At 47.6% G+C, this 19,974-nt stretch overlaps 1 protein-coding gene across 1 annotated transcript in view; it reads left to right on the top strand.

Annotated features, from left to right (window-relative positions):
• Positions 1-323: 323 nt before the first annotated feature.
• Positions 324-19,974, top strand: part of Kl (klotho) — a 43,892-nt gene continuing 24,241 nt past the window's right edge. The window contains 1 exon segment of the mRNA XM_076923830.1: positions 324-1,191. Within this exon segment, the coding sequence (XP_076779945.1) occupies positions 373-1,191 (819 nt within the window). The 5' untranslated portion in view covers positions 324-372.

Genomic DNA, 19,974 nt, shown 5'->3' with positions numbered 1-19,974 from the left:
GCAGCCGTTTCTGTCTTCCATGACCACTAGTTCCAGGAAGGCAAAGGGAGTGGACACGGGGAGTGGGCGACGCAGGAACATCCCAGAATGGAGGACACAGGACTGTGGGATGTGGGATACGCTACTCCCTGAACTGGCTGCAGCAGGTGCTTGTTCTCCGACGTCCCCAGGACGCCTGCGGTGCTCTCTCTGGGCACCCTGGCTGTCTGAGCCCCTGTCCCGCCCCCATGCCAGGCCGGAGTGGGGGGCGGCGCCTGCTCTGGATAATCATTGCTCGTGGGGTGGCGGGAGCGGGGGTGGGCACCGCGCGGGGAGGGCGGCGGGGCGCTGGCATATAGGGGCGCGGCGCGGTGCCCTCCCGGCTCCCGCAGCATGCCAGCCCGCGCCCCTCCTCGCCGCCTGCCGCGGCTGCTCCGTTTACTGTCGCTGCATCTGCTGCTGCTCGCCCTGTGCGCCCGCTGCCTGAGTGCTGAGCCGGGTCAGGGCGCGCAGACCTGGGCTCGCTTCGCGCGCCCTCCTGCCCCAGAGGCCGCTGGCCTCCTCCACGACACCTTCCCCGACGGTTTCCTCTGGGCGGTAGGCAGCGCCGCCTACCAGATCGAGGGCGGCTGGCGACAGCACGGCAAAGGCGCGTCCATCTGGGACACTTTCACCCATCACTCTTGGGCCACCCCGGGCGACTCTCCGATCATCGTGGAGCCGTCGGGTGCCCCGTCGCCTCTCCTGCCCTCCACTGGAGATGTGGCCAGCGACAGTTACAACAACGTCTACCGCGACACAGAGGGGCTGCGCGAACTGGGGGTCACCCACTACCGCTTCTCCATATCGTGGGCGCGGGTGTTCCCCAATGGCACGGCGGGCACCCCCAACCGCGAGGGGTTGCGCTACTACCGGAGGCTGCTGGAGCGGCTGCGGGAGCTAGGCGTGCAGCCGGTGGTTACCCTGTACCATTGGGACCTGCCACAGCGCCTGCAGGACACTTATGGCGGCTGGGCCAATCGCGCCCTGGCCGACCATTTCAGGGATTATGCCGAGCTCTGCTTCCGTCACTTCGGTGACCAGGTCAAGTACTGGATCACCATTGACAACCCCTACGTGGTGGCCTGGCACGGGTACGCCACCGGGCGTCTGGCCCCGGGCGTGCGGGGCAGCTCCAGGCTCGGGTACCTGGTTGCTCACAACCTACTTTTGGTGAGTTCGAGGGGTCAGTCAGGGGGCCACCTTGGGGGACAGAGGGCCTCGGAAGTGCCAGAGCCACTTCTAGAAATCGTCGCTTGAACCCATGAGGTCTTACACTTCGCAGGCGGAGATCCCTACCCCCAGCAGCTCTGGGGCTGACTTCTGGAAGTGGAGTTAGAAACTGGAGGGAAATTCTGCTTAGCGCCACGCTTTAGGGCCCCTAGGAAAGGACCTGGGACTCTTTCTCCACTGAGGAAAGTAGCAAGCGTTCCCCCCCCCCCCCCAGGTGTTGTGACATCGAAGTTCCTAGAGGTAATGGCCCGCAAGATTTGTTAGAATTAGCTGCAGGGTCAGAATAAAGAGAGTGAATGAAAGCAACACCTTTGTTCACAAGCTGCAGACAAGCGTTGGCACTGCCAGAGCTCCCTGAGTTAATTCAGTAAAATCCGTCTTGCTAGTGACACAAGGTTATCTAGTTTGGCGGCAGTGTCAAATCCTTGAACTGTTTGGGCTTAAGCTGTGTTTAGAATCCCCTTCTGAGGCAGGGCAGGTTAGGAACTTCCTTGCCATAGGAATAATTGTCATAGGTCTGAAGACACCCCCCCCCCCCATACACACACACACAGGTCAAGATGGGCATATAAACACAGGACCATCTGGGGGGTGGGGTGCAGCTTGTGGCTCCACCAACATCTGTGGTTTCCACAGTGCTATCTCTAGTTGAAAAGATTCCTCACCGATGAAGTGAGTGACCAAATACGGCCGGTGGTTCTGAACATCTTGAAGATGAAGGCTAAACACTTTCTAACCAGTCGGGCACTTCAAAAGGCTAAGCTACAGAGTCAGGCCTCTTCAAAACACTTTTAATTAACCATAGACAATTGAGGCAGAACTGTGCTGGCCTACCATGTGGACTCTGTGCTCTGAGCAGCTGGTAGCATGATATTGGATAACTGACATTGCCTGTCAGCTTCACATAACCTGGGTTTGCTTGTGGTCTCCGTTTCATGTAGGTGTGTATTTTTATATACAGTTACTTTTAGAATAGTGATTCTTAAGTGTGGTCCATCTGCCCATCTTTTAAAGAAACCAACAAGCCCTAGATCAAATCAGCCCAGAGGAAGGACTGGTGTAGAAGAACAATGGAGAAGGGGGACAGGGGGCAGGGTTGGTGAACTGAACCACCTTTTAAAGAAAAGACCAACTATCAGTTCCTGCCCGAAACAGATTAGGGACAAGGATCACTCCTTGAAATTGAAATGATGCAAATTCTAGTGTCTGGAGTATCAGTAATAAACTCTAGGTATGTGAAAGTGGAGATTGGAAATGTGGTCAGTTATCATTTATAACATGAAGGGTTGCATGAACTCCCTGTCAGTCACGCCTTTAACTTTGCAGTTGTATTTCTGGGGAATTACACAAAAATATTGCCAAATGCTAACTGTCCTTTGTAGAAACGCACTGGACTTTGTAGCCCGGAGACATTAGCAACTGGCAGACACGTGGCTTATTTTTTGCTTATGTTGCGCTTGAAACCCGAGTTACTGTCAAATATTAATTTTGCCTTTTTAATTCCTCTGGGTTTAGAATTTAGCCACCCCATTATATTATTGAGTTATATTATTTAGAAGTGAGGCATCACAAATGAATGCCGTTGCCTAAGATTCTTTTAGTTTGCTCTGGGTGCTGTTTCTTGGTGTTTGTGTGACGGGGGCGAGGAGTTTTTACTTTATCTGAAAAAGTCAAGATGTGCAGATTTTGGTAATGGGAACTTTTGGTTTCGATACTGGTGGTTTTGGGAAGAGTTGGGGGGGGGGGCAACTGAGCCTTTAGAGTATTAATTTGCATCCCAGAGTGGAATGCTGGGAAAAGATGCTGTGAACCAACACCTTATCCCTGTGCTTAGACTGATCTACAGGTGGGCTTTGGAGACTGGGGTGGGGGATGGGCTCTCCACCGCATAGGGATTCCACAATCATTTTCTGATGACTTAGGGGAGTCTGAGAGTGGGCAAACTTCCTGTAAGTCTGGAGGCCCTGCTCACAGTGGAGGTCTCTGTAAACGCTTCTCAGCTTCCTGGTGCTAACTTGAACCTTGACCTTGATGGGGTTGGGATGAAGGAAGGTGTCTTCCTTGCAGAGCATGGAGCCAGTTGGTTTGCTCTTTTGGGTTCTTCTCTGGATTTTCTTCTGCCACTGGCCGGCTGCTAGATGTCTCAGTTTCCATGACTCCTGAGGTGAAGTTTTGACAGCTTCCCAGCCCGTGGTTCATCTCTGGGGATCCAAACTGAGGGTGCCTCTGAGATTTTCCTCTGCACATGGATTCCTGAGAGGTCCAGACAAGTATCATAGACATATTCGGTTCCACCTCTCTTCATGCAGAGGGGGTTTCTCGCATACCTTGATATCAAGGCTCACACTGACTGCTCTACCACATCCCACTCTAAGCCATTGTTCCTGCTTTCTTAACGTAATTCCTCATCTCCGTCGTCAGACTGCCGCCATCTCGGGGTTTCTGTCACTGTGATGGAACGCCACAATCAATAGCTACTTGGGGAGGGAAGGCTTTATTTCACATTACATCTTGCAATCCATCATTCAGGGAAGTCAGGGCAGAAACCTAGAGACAGGAACTGATGCAGAGGCCATGGAGAGGTGCTGCTTACAGGCCTTGCTTCTTACAGCTTGCTCAGCCTGCTTTCTGATAACACCCAGGACCGTCTGCCCAGGGAGAGCACTACCCACACTGGGCTGGGCCCTCTATATCAACCACTCATTAAGAAAATGCCCCACACGCTTGCCTACAACCCGATCTTAAGAGGCATCTTCTCAATGGGGGCTTCCTTCTCTTAGATGACTCTAGCTTGTGTCAAGTAGACATGAAACTAGGCAGCATGCCCCCTCTTCCCTGGACATTCCTTTGGTCTCCTGAATGCCTTCTTCACTGTACCTGGAAAGGGTGGAATATCCAGAGCTCTGTCTTGGGGCCTCCCACTAGGAAGCCCTCCATATGAATCTTAAGGCTCCCCCACCCCCACCTCCCCTATGGAATCCCGAGCAGCCAAATTTAGTCTCCAACTGGGACTTCTCTGAGCACTTAACTCTGATAGCCTTGTCCACTTATAGAGGGAGGTCGCAAGTAACTTTTGGTCAAGACCAAACTCCCGTTCTCTCATCTGCGTTGTGGTACTTTGCTCTTCCAGTTGGTCAACTCGTCCCCTCTCTCTTCTCCTCCCTCCCTCCCCCTCTTTCCTTCCCTCCCCCCTCTCTCCTTCCCTCCCTCTCTCCTTTCTTTTCTCCTTGTGTCTCACTGGGCATTGGACCGAGGGCCTTGAGCTTGTTGGGCGAGGGCCTTGAGCTTGTTGGGCAAGCCCTGTAATATATATATATATATATATATATATATATATATATATATATATATATATTGGCATGCGTTCAGATGATACACTATGTGTGCTTTCAAGCCACATGTCAGGAGTGTCCTTATTAAAATACTTTTGGAAGTATCAATTGGGTTAGAGGTTAATATATTTTAAAGACATGGATGAATTTTGGTGTGCTTTTAGTGAGGAACAGTTAAACTGCCTCTCAAGGCACTTGACTGTCTGCTCTGTGCATTGAACACAATGTTCTCTGGAGGGTAAAGTCAAGTCCAAGGAAAAGAATTAGTGAAATAATTTTTAAATCATAGCAATTGTCTTAAAATGTCAATTGCAGGGCTGGGGAGATGGCTTAATGGTTGAGAGCATGCACTGCTCTTGCAGAGAATCAATCTGAGTCTGGCTCTCTGCACCTACACTGGGTGACTCATGATCACTTACAACTCCAGCTCCGGAGGGACCTGATGCCTCCAGCCTCCTTAGGCTCTAGTGCTAAGCCTCCCACGTTCACACAGACATAATTAAAAAGTAGTAAAAGCAGATCTTGAAAATGTCAATTGCTTTGAGGTAAAGCAAAAGAAGACATGGGAACTGCTAGGCACTTAAATAACATCAGTGTCCCTTTCCTGAACACAGCGAGCACACACACAGCTGTGTGAGATGAGTTGTAGTCAGCCATGGCTTCAGGACACTCAAGAGTTGAGTTGGTTCATGGCTTTTAAAATTCCCATTGTTTCGTACCACAGTTTGTCACAATTAATCTGTGGGGAAGGTTCTTTATTTCCCCGAATACTGTTTTTGAAGCATTTGGGTGAAGAGTGAGGGCAGAAGGCATGCCTGCTGGGAGGGGGGAGAGGCAGAGATTGAAAGCAACAGTGCCCAGTATCATTGGGTGCCCCGAGACCAGCATCGTCTGCAGAAATGCCCAGGAGTTATATTTCTAACACATACCAAAGCGGCCACACACAGTGTGCTTTTTATGTGCTCCTGTGCTGTGTTGGGTGCTACTGGTATGCAATTAGTTATTGCTGTGTCTTGGGATATATCCTTACTCACCTTTTAAAGACTTAACATAGTGGCTACAATTTGTGGGTCAGGACAGACAGACAGACAGACAGACAAACAGACAGATGACAGACAGAATGGATCCTTCTCACACTTGTGGCTCTTTGAAGTAACAATCTGTATGTAATAGTTTTAATTTTTTCTAGATTTATTTTATTGTATGTGTATGAGTGTTTTGCCTGCATGTATGTATGTGATCCCATGCATGCCTCGTGCCCTGGAACTGGAGTCAAGGGTACATGTGAACTACCATGTGGGTGCTAGACATTGAACCTGGGTCCTCTGTAAGAACGGCAAGTTCTCTTAACTGTTGAGTCATCTCCCTTGACTTCTTAACTTGGAACGGTTTTAAAAATGAAGTCCTTTTGAAGGTTATTTTAATCGAATTTTACCAAAGGCTTCTTTAAATCTTTGAAACTACCCATTTTCATGAGTGTCTTGCTGGTCCTACTTAGTCTTCAGAAGATGCACCAAAGTATATGACTGGCACAATGCGATGTAAGAGCTTCAGAAACATTCCTGTTTAGTGAAATGTGTGTCGAGAGTCTGAGTAGACTGATGTGAGACTCATCCGTGAGGCAGCTTGACTGTGGCCTAATATACTTTCAGAGCTGAAGGCAGTGAGGGGGACACAGACCTTAAATGAAGTGATTCTATAAAATATATTTTAATGTCAACAAGTAGTGGATGAATTGAATGGTAGAGTAGGGAAGTGTCTCAGTCAGGGTTTTACTAATGTCAACAGACACCATGACCAAGACAAGTCTTATAAAGGACATTTAACTGAGGCTGGCTTACAGGTCCAGAGGTTCAGTCCATTATCATCAAGGCAGGAACATGGCAGCATCCAGACAGGCGTGGCAATGGAGGAGCTGAGATGAGAGTTCTACATCTTCATCTGAAGGCTGCTAGCAGAATACTGGCTTCCAGGCAGCTAGGACTAGGGTATTAAAGCCCACAGTGACACACCCACTCCAACAAGGCCACACCCACTCCAACAAGGCCACACCTCCAAATAGTGCCACTCCCTGGGCCAAGTATATACAAACCAACACAGGAAGGGTCTGGGAAATCCACACCAAATTTCCTCCTAGGATAATTCCTCATCCTCTAACCTCTGCATCTCTGCTCCTCTCCAGTTGCCCCTGGGTTTTGTCTCTTGTTTTGAACTGACACCTGGCTGTCTCTTTACCTTCCCAAACTGCAAAGAGTAAAATAAATCATGCTTGTCTCCCTCTAAAGCCCAGGTTGAGAATTTATTGCTGTTGTAGTAGGTGAAGCCTTGGGATAGGGGTGCTGGTAGGTTCTGAACCATTAGTGTTCTTACTGGTGGAATGGACAAGGTGTCCTAAGATTGGCTCTGTTGCTTGGCCTCTGTGAGCTGTCTTTACTGAGTATAGTCTCTTGCCATTTGGTGCCCTCTTTCCCATGATGCAATGGGAAGGCTATGTGCAGCCCCTTGATCTTGGACTTCTTAGCCTTTTGAACTGTGGAATTAACTTTTCTTTAAAAATTACCTAGACCATGGTATTGTTGTAGCAGCAGAAAATGGACAGAGGCAACAGCTTTTTAAACATTTGAAAAGGCCAGTGTGTGCTTTGCATTTTTCTTGTGGGCTACAACGTCTGCTGGGACCCTGACACTTAGGTTCTTTTCTCAAAAGTTCACAGTGCAGAAGGAAGGTGTGGGGCTGAATTCCAAGACCAGGAATGTAAACACTGAATGGGCCTCTGGATCATCCGACCCTTGAACATATGATGGAGGAGAAGAGACAGGAAAGTAGACAGAAAAGGTGTCTGGGGTTGTTTGGCTCTACGTTTACCCCATAGTGCCTTCTGAGCAGAGGTGATGGATATAGAAGACAGGGCATGGGGTCAGCAAAGGCTCCAGGAGAGAACTCCGACTTCTGCATCACTATGCATTTATAGCTCCTTCTGTAGGGTTGTAGCTCCTTTTGTAGGGTGGCTGTAGCTCGTTCTGTAGGGTTGGTTGTAGCTCCTTCTGTAGGGTGGTTGTAGCTCCTTCTGTAGGATGGCTGTAGTTCCTTCTGTAGGGTGCTTGTAGCTTGTTCTGTAGGGTTGGTTGTAGCTCCTTCTGTAGGGTGGTTGTAGCTCCTTCTATAGGATGGCTGTAGTTCCTTCTGTAGGGTGGCTGTAGCTTGTTCTGTAGGGTTGGTTGTAGCTCCTTCTGTAGGGTGGTTGTAGCTCCTTCTGTAGGATGGCTGTAGCTCCTTCTGTAGGGTTGGTTGTAGCTCCTTCTGTAGGGTGGTTGTAGCTCCTTCTGTAGGGTGGTTGTAGTTCCTTCTGTAGGGTGGTTGTAGCTCCTTCTGTAGGGTTGGTTGTAGGTCTTTCTGTAGGGTTGGTTGTAGCTCCTTCTGTAGGGTTGGTTGTAGCTCCTTCTGTAGGGTGGTTGTAGCTCCTTTTGTAGGGTGGTTGTAGCTCCTTCTGTAGGGTTGGTTGTAGCTCCTTTTGTAGGGTGGCTGTAGCTCGTTCTGTAGGGTTGGTTGTAGCTCCTTCTGTAGGGTGGTTGTAGCTCCTTCTGTAGGATGGCTGTAGTTCCTTCTGTAGGGTGGATGTAGCTTGTTCTGTAGGGTTGGTTGTAGCTCCTTCTGTAGGGTGGTTGTAGCTCCTTCTGTAGGGTGGTTGTAGCTCCTTCTGTAGGGTGGTTGTAGCTCCTTCTGTAGGGTTGGTTGTAGGTCTTTCTGTAGGGTTGGTTGTAACTCCTTCTGTAGGGTTGGTTGTAGCTCCTTCTGTAGGGTGGTTGTAGCTCCTTCTGTAGGGTGGTTGTAGCTCCTTCTGTAGGATTGGTTGTAGCTCCTTTTGTAGGGTGGCTGTAGCTCGTTCTGTAGGGTTGGTTGTAGCTCCTTCTGTAGGGTGGTTGTAGCTCTTTCTGTAGGATGGCTGTAGTTCCTTCTGTAGGGTGGATGTAGCTTGTTCTGTAGGGTTGGTTGTAGCTCCTTCTGTAGGGTGGTTGTAGCTCCTTCTGTAGGATGGCTGTAGTTCCTTCTGTAGGGTGGATGTAGCTTGTTCTGTAGGGTTGGTTGTAGCTCCTTCTGTAGGGTGGTTGTAGCTCCTTCTGTAGGGTGGTTGTAGCTCCTTCTGTAGGGTGGTTGTAGCTCCTTCTGTAGGGTTGGTTGTAGGTCTTTCTGTAGGGTTGGTTGTAACTCCTTCTGTAGGGTTGGTTGTAGCTCCTTCTGTAGGGTGGTTGTAGCTCCTTCTGTAGGGTGGTTGTAGCTCCTTCTGTAGGATTGGTTGTAGCTCCTTTTGTAGGGTGGCTGTAGCTCGTTCTGTAGGGTTGGTTGTAGCTCCTTCTGTAGGGTGGTTGTAGCTCTTTCTGTAGGATGGCTGTAGTTCCTTCTGTAGGGTGGATGTAGCTTGTTCTGTAGGGTTGGTTGTAGCTCCTTCTGTAGGGTGGTTGTAGCTCCTTCTGTAGGATGGCTGTAGTTCCTTCTGTAGGGTGGCTGTAGCTCATTCTGTAGGGTTGGTTGTAGCTCCTTCTGTAGGGTTGGTTGTAACTCCTTCTGTAGGATGGCTGTAGTTCCTTCTGTAGGGTGACTGTAGCTTGTTCTGTAGGGTTGGTTGTAGCTCCTTCAGTAGGGTGGTTGTAGCTCCTTCTGTAGGATGGCTGTAGCTCCTTCTGTAGGGTGGCTGTAGCTCGTTCTGTAGGGTGGTTGTAGCTCGTTCTGTAGGGTGGTTGTAGCTCCTTCTGTAGGGTGGTTGTAGCTCCTTCTGTAGGGTTGGTTGTAGGTCTTTCTGTAGGGTTGGTTGTAGCTCCTTCTGTAGGGTTGGTTGTAGCTCCTTCTGTAGGGTGGTTGTAGCTCGTTCTGTAGGGTGGTTGTAGCTCCTTCTGTAGGGTTGGTTGTAGCTCCTTCTCTAGGGTTGGTTGTAGCTCGTTCTGTAGGGTTGGTTGTAGCTCGTTCTGTAGGGTTGGTTGTAGCTCCTTCTGTAGGATGGCTGTAGCTCCTTCTGTAGGGTTGGTTGTAGCTCCTTCTGTAGGGTTGGTTGTAGGTCTTTCTGTAGGATGGCTGTAGCTCCTTCTGTAGGATGGCTGTAGCTCCTTCTGTAGAGTTGTAGCTCCTGTAGGGTGGTTGTAGCTCCTTCTGTAGGGTTGGTTGTAGGTCTTTCTGTAGGATGGCTGTAGCTCCTTCTGTAGGATGGCTGTAGCTCCTTCTGTAGAGTTGTAGCTCCTTCTGTAGGGTGGCTGTAGCTCCTTCTGTAGGGTGGCTGTAGCTCGTTCTGTAGGGTGGTTGTAGCTCGTTCTGTAGGGTGGTTGTAGCTCCTTCTGTAGGGTGGTTGTAGCTCCTTCTGTAGGGTTGGTTGTAGGTCTTTCTGTAGGGTTGGTTGTAGCTCCTTCTGTAGGGTTGGTTGTAGCTCCTTCTGTAGGGTGGTTGTAGCTCGTTCTGTAGGGTGGTTGTAGCTCCTTCTGTAGGGTTGGTTGTAGCTCCTTCTCTAGGGTTGGTTGTAGCTCATTCTGTAGGGTTGGTTGTAGCTCGTTCTGTAGGGTTGGTTGTAGCTCCTTCTGTAGGATGGCTGTAGCTCCTTCTGTAGGGTTGGTTGTAGCTCCTTCTGTAGGGTTGGTTGTAGGTCTTTCTGTAGGATGGCTGTAGCTCCTTCTGTAGGATGGCTGTAGCTCCTTCTGTAGAGTTGTAGCTCCTTCTGTAGAGTTGTAGCTCCTGTAGGGTGGTTGTAGCTCCTTCTGTAGGGTTGGTTGTAGGTCTTTCTGTAGGATGGCTGTAGCTCCTTCTGTAGGATGGCTGTAGCTCCTTCTGTAGAGTTGTAGCTCCTTCTGTAGGGTGGCTGTAGCTCCTTCTGTAGGGTTGGTTGTAGGTCTTTCTGTAGGATGGCTGTAGCTCCTTCTGTAGAGTTGTAGCTCCTTCTGTAGGGTAGTTGTAGCTCCTGTAGGGTGTCTATATCTCCTTCTGTAGGGTGCTGCCTCTACTGCCTCAGTGGGCTAGGCTCTTGTAGAGTCTCTGGAGACACTTTCCCTGGACCCTTGGTTCCACTTCTCTCTGTATCCTGACCACAGACCCTCTCCCTTTGACTTTCCCCTACTTTTTGTCCTGGGTTCTCCCACAATGGTGTGTATTTTTCTGTACACCAGGAGGCAGAGGTAGAAGGGAGGGACCTTTTAGTCTGTTCTCAGGATATGCTCTTCCTCAAGTCAAATACCACTCAAAGCATGGCTTTCTTACTGTTTGACATGTTTGGGAGATTCCCTGATCTTCCATCATATCTAACACGGGATCTTGAGGGTTCAGTTAAATGGGTGACTTTGCACCTCTTACTGAATAGGTTCACGTGTCTAAGCCTGTGTTACCTGACAGAGGAGACATCTGGCTCCTTTTTCTTCCACTTTGCCCTTCACTCTGGAAGGAGCGGGTGCAGTGTGGCAGGTTTAAAGTGACAGAGTTTGCTTTAGGTAGGTTGCCACAAAGAGAGCAACAAGGAAAGACTCCTGTCCTGCCTCACTTACAGATTAATAGAGGAGATATAACTTCCATCTCAGGAAGTCATACTAGAACACTCAAGTGCCTTAGAAGAAATAGGTGACTATAGTAGAGGCAACAAGGAGAGGGAAGCCAGTGAAGGGTAGGAGGGCAGTGTTTAGGGAAACTAATCAGGGGAATCAAGGGTTGCTGAGCCTTCTGTGGAGGCTGCGTTGGACTCTCTGGGCCAGGCAGTATCTATTGGGTGGGAACTACTTAGTAGTAGTGAGAAGAGCCACAGTCTAGAGGAGGGCACAGCTGGGTTGTCACAGTGTTCTTTTTGTATGAAAACAGCTGGTAAGTCCTGTGTTGGACTGGGGTTGCCAGACCTACTAAGTGAGCAGCACACAGCTGAGGTTTGTGACACAATGCCTGCCAAGCCAAAGGTGACAGCACATTCAAGGCTCAATACTTGGAAGCCATGGGTGGGAAAGGACAAGAAACCTGAGGGATGAGGTTGAGGGTCTTCAGGGCTTCTCGCTACATTTGCTGTGCAGAGCCAGGCTCTGGTCCAAATGCACAAAGCAGGTGGCTTTATGTTCTCATCATACAAGACTGACTTGGTAGTTGTGGCTGTCATCCCATGTCAGGCTCGGATTTGTCTATAGTCAGTTACAGTCACCAGGCTTTCAACTCCCTGTGCACTGCAGTTAAGCCGGACAGCGTCTGTTGTCTCCCATGGGGATTTATCTTTAAATTTACAATTCTATTAATTGCCACCAAAGAGGGAGATTCCCAAGGATGGAACTCAGAAATGGTAGAAATGTAGAAACATGTCTAGATCGACATAAGGAGTAGTGTTACGTGAATTTGGTGGGATACTCTTAACTGGCTGTTGAAGTGCTGATATATGATTAGAATGGCATACCTGGTCTACTCTAAGAAAAGAGCTGGCTCTGGCACACGTTTCTGCATCTCTGCTATAGATTTGTGGGAATAACACTGACCCTTCTCAGTGTCCCGAGTGGGGTGTTCTTTCTTTTCCCAGGAACCCAACCTGACATGCAGATCCAGAGCCGAGTCGGCCTTTCCATCTGTCCCTTCAAATGCTGTACACCCCATCTGTGCTGGGTGATTTGGGTCAACTTAAAACAAACCTACATACTTGGGAAGAGAGATCCTCAGTTGACGAGTTGTCTCCATCAGATTGGCCTTTGGGCTTGTCTGTGGGGCTTTTTTATTATTATTGCTAATTGCTGTAGGAGGGCCCAGTCCACTGTGGGTGGGACCATCCCTATGCAGCTGGACCCAGGCGGAAGAAGAAAGGTATCTGAGTGAGTGAGCCAGGGCTATTGTAGAAATGTTTGATTGCAACCTAGGGCTTCTACCCCACCTTTGACCATTTAGTTTCCAGATAAAAGATACACACAACCTTTATATTTACAATAAGCCTCAATTGAAGACCCCCAAACTTGGGAGACCCTTACTCAAGTCTCGAGAAGTCATGGCCACCCACAAACTCACAAGATACCGTACCTGGAAGCAATCAGCAGAGGTTTATTAGGGAGAGAGTTGGCTGGCCAAGGTCAATTCGGTTCACTCGCGCAGGAGTTGAATTGACAAAGCCAGTCAGTCTGAGAAGGGTTTTTAAAGGGGGGAACCACAAACCAGGGGAGTGGGAGTGGGGTGAGGGGTTGTCAAAGATACATAACATAAAAATAGTGGAACATTTCAGAGGAACCCACCCTAAATGATTTAGAGTCATGTGAAAATCATTCTGCACACTCATTCTTCTCGAGAATATAGTTTTACCATGTCACTGTGCCCTACCTTGTCATTTACCAACTCTTTCAGATTAACTATTTCTTACTTGCTCTGGCCACAGCCCCACCTAGATGACTTGCATCTTTTTTTGTGGTCAGGAATGTGTCTTCCTGCTTTGGGCCTTCCTTACCCACAGGTGGGTTTTCTTCCCTGAGGCTTGAGGAATGTTAATCCAGCAAGTGTCCTCTGATTCAAGGATAATGTCCTCTACCCGGAATGTAACCCCGGGGCAGTGAAGGCCTGAAATCTTACATCTAGTTCCGCTTTCTGGAACTTGCATTCTTTTGCTCAGGTCTAGGGTAAAGAAAAAGCCTGTATATATTTCATAAAATGGTCTTTATAATTTTTCACTCTACATCAATCAGTACAAGAGCTGGGCAGATATTTATCCTCAATGTTATTATGTCTACTTCCCAGCCAATAATCCTATTATATAATTTGCCATGTTTCATCTGGGCTACTCTTAACTCCAATTAGCCAACCCACTTGGCCATTATTTCATGACTCACCTACCCCATGGTGGCTTTCCCCTCTCTCCACCATTTTCTCCCTCCTTCTCCAACCCCAAGCCAGGGAACCCTAAACCTAGACCCTGCCTATGTCTCTTCTGCCCAGCTATCGGCTGTCAGCATCTTTTAATCACCAATCAGAAATAACTTGGGGGCAAAGTCCCATAGTTTAGCTTGGGTTTACTTATGGCCTCTCTAGTCTCTGGAGCAACCAGGTCTCCAGGGTCTGCACTTAGCATTACAATACATAGCAACAGACCACACCTCAAAAGGGTGTGGTGGCCTGGGGTGGGGCATAAGCTAGTAAGCTATTTTCCTCTTTGGTCTCTGCTTCAGTTCCTTGTTGAGGTTCCTGACTTGACTTATTTTCATAATAGGCTGTACCATGTAAGCCAAATAAACCCTTTCTTTCCCCAAGTTGCTTCTTGCTGTGTTTTAACACAGCAATAGAGAAGCAAACTAGGACCCTTTCTAACTGAATTTCAACAAGTTGTTGTAAAGGTTTGTTTTTCTGCAGTGGGAGGTATGGGTAGAGAGAGTGCAGTGTGCCCTGGGGCTGTCCCTGCAGCCCACACTGGAGCATGCCTTCCCGTGTCCAAGGGCTCGTGAGTTTTTTCTCATGTAGACCATGGGCTCAGACGAGTGACTCACTTTGGCTATTGGGACAGCATCCGTGTGATAGGAGCAGAGGTTTGTGTCTTGGTAACCACAGGAACTTTTCCCCTGGAGTTTTTCTCTCTTTCAAGCCAACTTCCATACTTGTGAGGTGGTGTAGTTTTCATTGCCATGGTTTATTCACTTTAATTTTAGTTAGTTCTTTGAGAATTTCATGCCATATGTTTTGTGATCTTCACTGTCTTCTAACCCCTCCCAGCCACCCTTTCTGTATTGAACCAACGTTGTGTCCTCTTTCTAAAAACTGTTTAAACACACACACACACACACACACACACACACACACACACACACACACAGAGAGAGAGAGAGAGAGAGAGAGAGAGAGAGAGAGAGAGAGAGAGACATCAGGTGCAATGTGTGTTGTCCAAATATTGTAGTGTGAACATCCACTTGGGTGTGATCAGCTGATCAGAGGCCACACCCACCAGAGGCCATGCCCACAATACACCACGCCCTTAAAGAAAACAGACTATCCCTCTGCTCTCAGCCATCAACTGCTAAAGCTCCTCAGCTGGGGGTGGGGGGCACTGCTCTGTTGTGTCGGGAAAGCATAGTTTCATGGTAGCCACTTATCAATCTTTTTTTTTAAATGTGGTATTAAACTCCCTCTTTCTACAGAGTGGCTATAAACCTAATCACTCTTTCGCAAACTCCTGAAAAGTGTGGTGGGGGGAGGCAATGGTTTCAAGTATTCATGTCCAGCAAAAACACCATGAAGAGGTACAAAGAAAACATATGAAAACAGAATATGTATGGTACTCTACAGGCCTCAGAGAGGTTAGAAAAGGAAGCTGATGCCAGTCTGGAAGTGATGGGGATATCAACTGGTGAGCAGAAAGGAAGAGGAGAGGGAGAGGGGAGCCCAGACATAGCAGTTCCAAGGCCCATGGGCCTCAGCTCCTTGGCTTCCCTATGACAGTCATGAATCGTCTAGTTAGGAAAACACATGTGAATAGGGCACTGTTTGCTAATGGACTTATCATCTTGAGGAGTTTGGGAATTTGGATGGATGGATATTAGCCATATAAGATAGAGAACTTTAATCTAGACCACAGGTGACAGGGCATGACTGGGTTTCAAATAACTTAGATTAAAAATGATTGCCATGACAGTGGTTATGATTTGTGACAGGCTTTAAGATACTGGGCAATCAAAGCAGATCTAGTTCATTTCAGCTCCACTGGAGACCCCAGCTGAGTGCAGCCACATGGCTGAGTTCTGCTATATAACAGAAGAATGTACCAGAAGAACAACCTGGCCATACTCAGCTCACAGCAACAGGAGAAAACAACTCTTTATTGTTTTAACCCTCTAAATTGGAGGCCTGTGTACTTTACATTGGGTAAGAGAAACAACATCATTCCGTACTGACATGCATGTCCTCACATACACATCGATCCGTAGGGATATGATGCCATACGGAGGTCATTGCAGAACACCTGATGTGGCATGGCAAAATCTGTCCTCCCAGGGACCCAGCAACCTTTAAAAAAAATTCTTATTTTCTTTTTAGTCACTTTACATCCTGATCACAGCCCCTCCCCTCCTAGTCCCACCTTTACAAATCCATCCCCTATTGCCCCTCCCCTTTTCCTCAGATAAAGGGGAGCACCCTTGGGTACCACCCAACCCTGGGCCATCTAGTCCCAGCAGATCTGGGCACTTCCTCTCCCACAGAGGCCCAAGCAGGCAGTCCAGGTAGGTGGCAAGGAGATCCAAGGAAGCCGGGAACAGAGACTTTGTTCACTTCTCAGGGAACCCACATGAAGATCAAGTGGCATATGTGATACAAATGTGTAGGGCATCTAGGTCCACCTCCTTCATGCTCCCTGGCTGGTGGCCCAGGCTCTGTAAGCCCCCCTCATCTCAGATTAGTTGACTTAGTGGGTCCTCTTGTGGTGTCTTTGACCCCTCCAGCTTGCTCACTTCTATCCCTCACTCTTCCACAGTGGGCTCTGCCTGATATTTGGCTGTAGGTCTCTGCTCCATGTATTGCTCAGCCACCTTCTTACTCAGTGATTTATAGAGCAGAAAATTGGCTTTGATTTGGGAGCTGAGCAAAAGATTATGATTTTCTGCTATATTGTTTTCTGGAGAGCCTCTTTCTACTTCCCTGGAGTAACAGTTACTTTCTATTGCTGTGATAAGACACTGTTACCACAAACAACTTATAGAAGAAACTTACTGTGCCAGAGGGAGAGCCACAATGGTGAGGGAGGCTGGAGCAGGAAGCTGAGAGATCACATCTTCAACCACAGACATAAAGCTGAGAGAGCGAACAGGAAGTGGAGTGACTCTCACTCTCACCCCTAGTGATGCACTTCCTCCAGCAAGGCTCCACCTCCTCAAGGTCCCACAATCTCTCCCAGAAGTGCCTCCAACTGGGGACCTAGTGTTCGTTCAACCATGAGTCTGTAGAAGACATCTCTCTCACTCAAAGCCATCAGCACACATAACTTCTGGATATCTAGCAGTGGTTTCTTGGGTCTCTGTATTCCAGGGTCTCATCCTGTCCAAACTTACTTCTGTGGCCCTTCTACATCCATCTGACCTGGAGAGGGCCTAGGCTGTGAAGTTTATTTCTGGGGCAAGTGCCCTGTAATTGGTGAATTCTTTCTTCTCCTGTCCTGCGTTCTAGTTCTTTGGCCAAAGACTCTCAAAGTTGGATCCCAGTGACACTCATCTGGTGCTGGCCAAGCCTACCAATACTTGAAGCTGCTTTGCTGTATAATGATTTTTCTTGATCCTCCTAGCTATCTCCAGATGTTTTAGACTAGAACTGACACCTACAAGGGTATGCTACCTGTTGCTTTTTTTAGGAGAGAGGCCTCTTCAGATAAGGAAGTTCTGGCTCTTACTAGGAAACTATGGACCAGGGCCATAAATGTCATACATTCCAAGGAAATATCCCTGATCTTTGGATCTCTGGAACTTTCTGAGGTCCTATGTGTGTTGCTAAGATGTATCAACTCTTTCACGGCTTGCTAAGATGTATCAACTCTTTCACGGCTTGCTAAGCTGTATAAACTCTTTCACTGCTAGACAAGATGCCAGTGGGAACCTGTGGCTTTCATACTGAACTTCAACTGCCCAATAAGGGCCATTCGTTTCTTCTCAGTGGCAGACCACAATACAATCCAGAAGGAAGCAGTGAGCTCAGCTCTCTTTCCTCGTGGGCATTAGAATGTCAGAGTCACTACATTTACAATGTATGTCCCTCAGTAGGTCATTTGCCCAGGTTACCCCAGGTTAAAAAAATGATCAGCTGGGGCTGTGCTAAGGGACTATCTCCCTCTACATGCTTGTGCTGGCATTTTTATCTTCAAGGTTGGCTCCACAAACTCACTTCTGTTAGTTCTGCTTCTTCTGATAGGCAGATGTCGAGGGAGGGTTAAATAAATGTGCAGAGAATTCACCAGGGAAAGATGATAAGTGATAAAGGAGAAGGAGCCAGAGAACAGGAGCAGCTCATTAGGTCGGAATGCACAAGTGATGTCTGTAAGGGGCAGGAAGGGGATGTACTGGAAAGGTTCTCAGATGTGCCTGTGGATCTAAGAAAGCTCTAAGCCAGTGGAGACTCCTGAACCAATAGTGCTCATGCAGGAGTCCATGTCTCAGTGCAGTGTCTGTATTACAATCTCCGTCTGCCATGAGGGAGCATCCAATGAGAAACATCACAGCTCAGCTATAGTGGGGCCCTGAAGAGGTATCAGCTGATGTCACCACTGAGTGCTCCTTACAGTAGGAGGAGGGTCAGGTGACATATTTTTATGGCCACCACAAAGACCACTGAGCAGTGAGTGCCATCACAATAAAAATTATTTCCAACCTAGAACTTGATACTTACCTATACTATCAATTACTCATGAGGGTAAAAGATGGAAATTCCCAGATAACCAACCTTCCATGAGCCCTTTCTCAGGAAGATTCTAGAGAATATCTTCCATGTAAAAGCATGAAGACAAAAGGAAGAAGACACAATATGCACAAATCATGTCCAAGCTGGGGGTGCAAGGGTGAAGCACAGGCTTGGGAGGGGGCTGTGCTGTAGGCACAGAGAAGCCAGAGCAGAGAGGAGGGGAAGGTTCCAGAAATATGTCTCCATGTGATGTGAGCCAATGGGAGTCTGTGCTAGAAGAATGCTGGAGATGATACGGTCAGTGAACCATGGGCACGAGGAAAACTAAGCAAAGGAAAAAGCTATGTGACTGTTAACTTCAAAGAAAACAGAACTAAGGAAAACAGATTTCATCAGCACATTGATCATCTGTGACTGATATTTACAATGGTGGGATAAGCCTTCACTGGATGCTAGCGAAAACAAAACTCTTGCAAGGCTAATTTTTCAGTGCTAGATGGCTAAACTGTTAGCTTCCAACACAGGAAGCCAGTGGATACTGTCCGCAGTAAGAGAGTGAGAGTGGTGTAAATTTTTTTAAAAAAGGAAAAAAAAAAGCATGGCTACATAGTGATTTTTATTTCCTCTAGGGAGGCATGCTGGGGAAAGATGGAGTGTGTGGGACAGAAGGCTATAATTTTCATCTAGTTTCTCAGAATTATATTTGACTCTTAAAAAAAGATTTACTTGTATTTTATGTCTATGTCTGTTTGCCTATATGTCTGTATACCTACCATGTGCATGCAGTGCCCACAGAGGCCAGTAGAGGGCATTTGATTCCCCTGGAACTGGAGTTACAGGTAGTTGTGAGCTGCCCTGTGGGTGCTGGGAGTTGAACCTGGGTTTTCTGTAAGATCAGCCAATGCTCTTAACTGCTGTGCCATCTCTTGAGCTCTAATATTTGACTTTTAAAAGCATAAACATATATTACTGCCATAAAAATAAAAAGGCAATAGGTATTTTATCATCACTTTAAAAATTAAATTGGATAGGTCATAACATTTATAGCACTCAAGCCCACAGAGCTCATTTTGAGGCAAGTTTCGGAACATTTCCATGTTTTCAGAATCATGCCTTGTGAGTTTTCATGTCTGACTACAAACAGTGAGAGAGAAATATAGCTGTGTGGGCATCCTGTGGGACAATGAGAGCCTCCTTTTTGAGCAGAACACTCCCATCAGTTAGAGTTTCAAATTTTGATCAGTCTTTGTCATTAAGAATCAATCATCAAACTTTTGTTTAACCATTGAAAGCTTTCAAGATGCCACCCTTTAAACAGAAACTATAATATATATATATATCACTTTTCTTCTTTTTATCCCCAAGCATGTCACACAGAGGTTTATGAGGCATAAAGTTACAACATATAGAGATATAACTATTATGTTTCTAGACAGGCAATACAATACTTTCAAATTATTTGAGGTTAATTTGCCAGACGTATTCTATTCATTTGCATTGACCTTCAATTATTTTTTCCTTTGGTACCAATGTATTCCTTTTTTTAAAACTATTCCACTACATCTTGTTCACAGGTCTCTTTCTCTGAGGTCTCCATTTGTTTCCCTTTAAAACTGAGAAGATTGGGGCTAGAGATGGCTTAGTGGTTCAAGAGCACTGGCTGTTCTTGCAGAGGATGGGGATTTCGTTCTCAGCATCCACAAGTCTGTGAGCACAGACTGCTATAACTCCAGTTCAGACATGGCATGTACATGGTGCACATACATACATACATACTACATACACACTACATACACACTTGCTGTCTTTAGTTTTTAACCAGGGGTCATATTCAAAGGAGCTCACAAGGTCATAGAACCCAAAAAGCTGCATTGTTTTTCTTACCTTTCATGCTTGAGATGTCCCTTTTGTGCCGGGGGTGGGGGGTGGGGTGGGGTGGGGGGGTGGGGGGGTAAGGGGTGGGGTGGGGGGATGAGGGGGGGTGGGGGGAGAGGACAGCTTCCATGCTGTGGTCTCTTGCTCTAGGGACCACGTATGAGGTTCTGCACCAGCT

This window comes from Arvicanthis niloticus, chromosome 24, assembly GCF_011762505.2.
Source record: "Arvicanthis niloticus isolate mArvNil1 chromosome 24, mArvNil1.pat.X, whole genome shotgun sequence".
Lineage (NCBI taxonomy): Eukaryota > Metazoa > Chordata > Mammalia > Rodentia > Muridae > Arvicanthis > Arvicanthis niloticus.
This window is presented reverse-complemented; position numbering and strand designations above follow the sequence as displayed.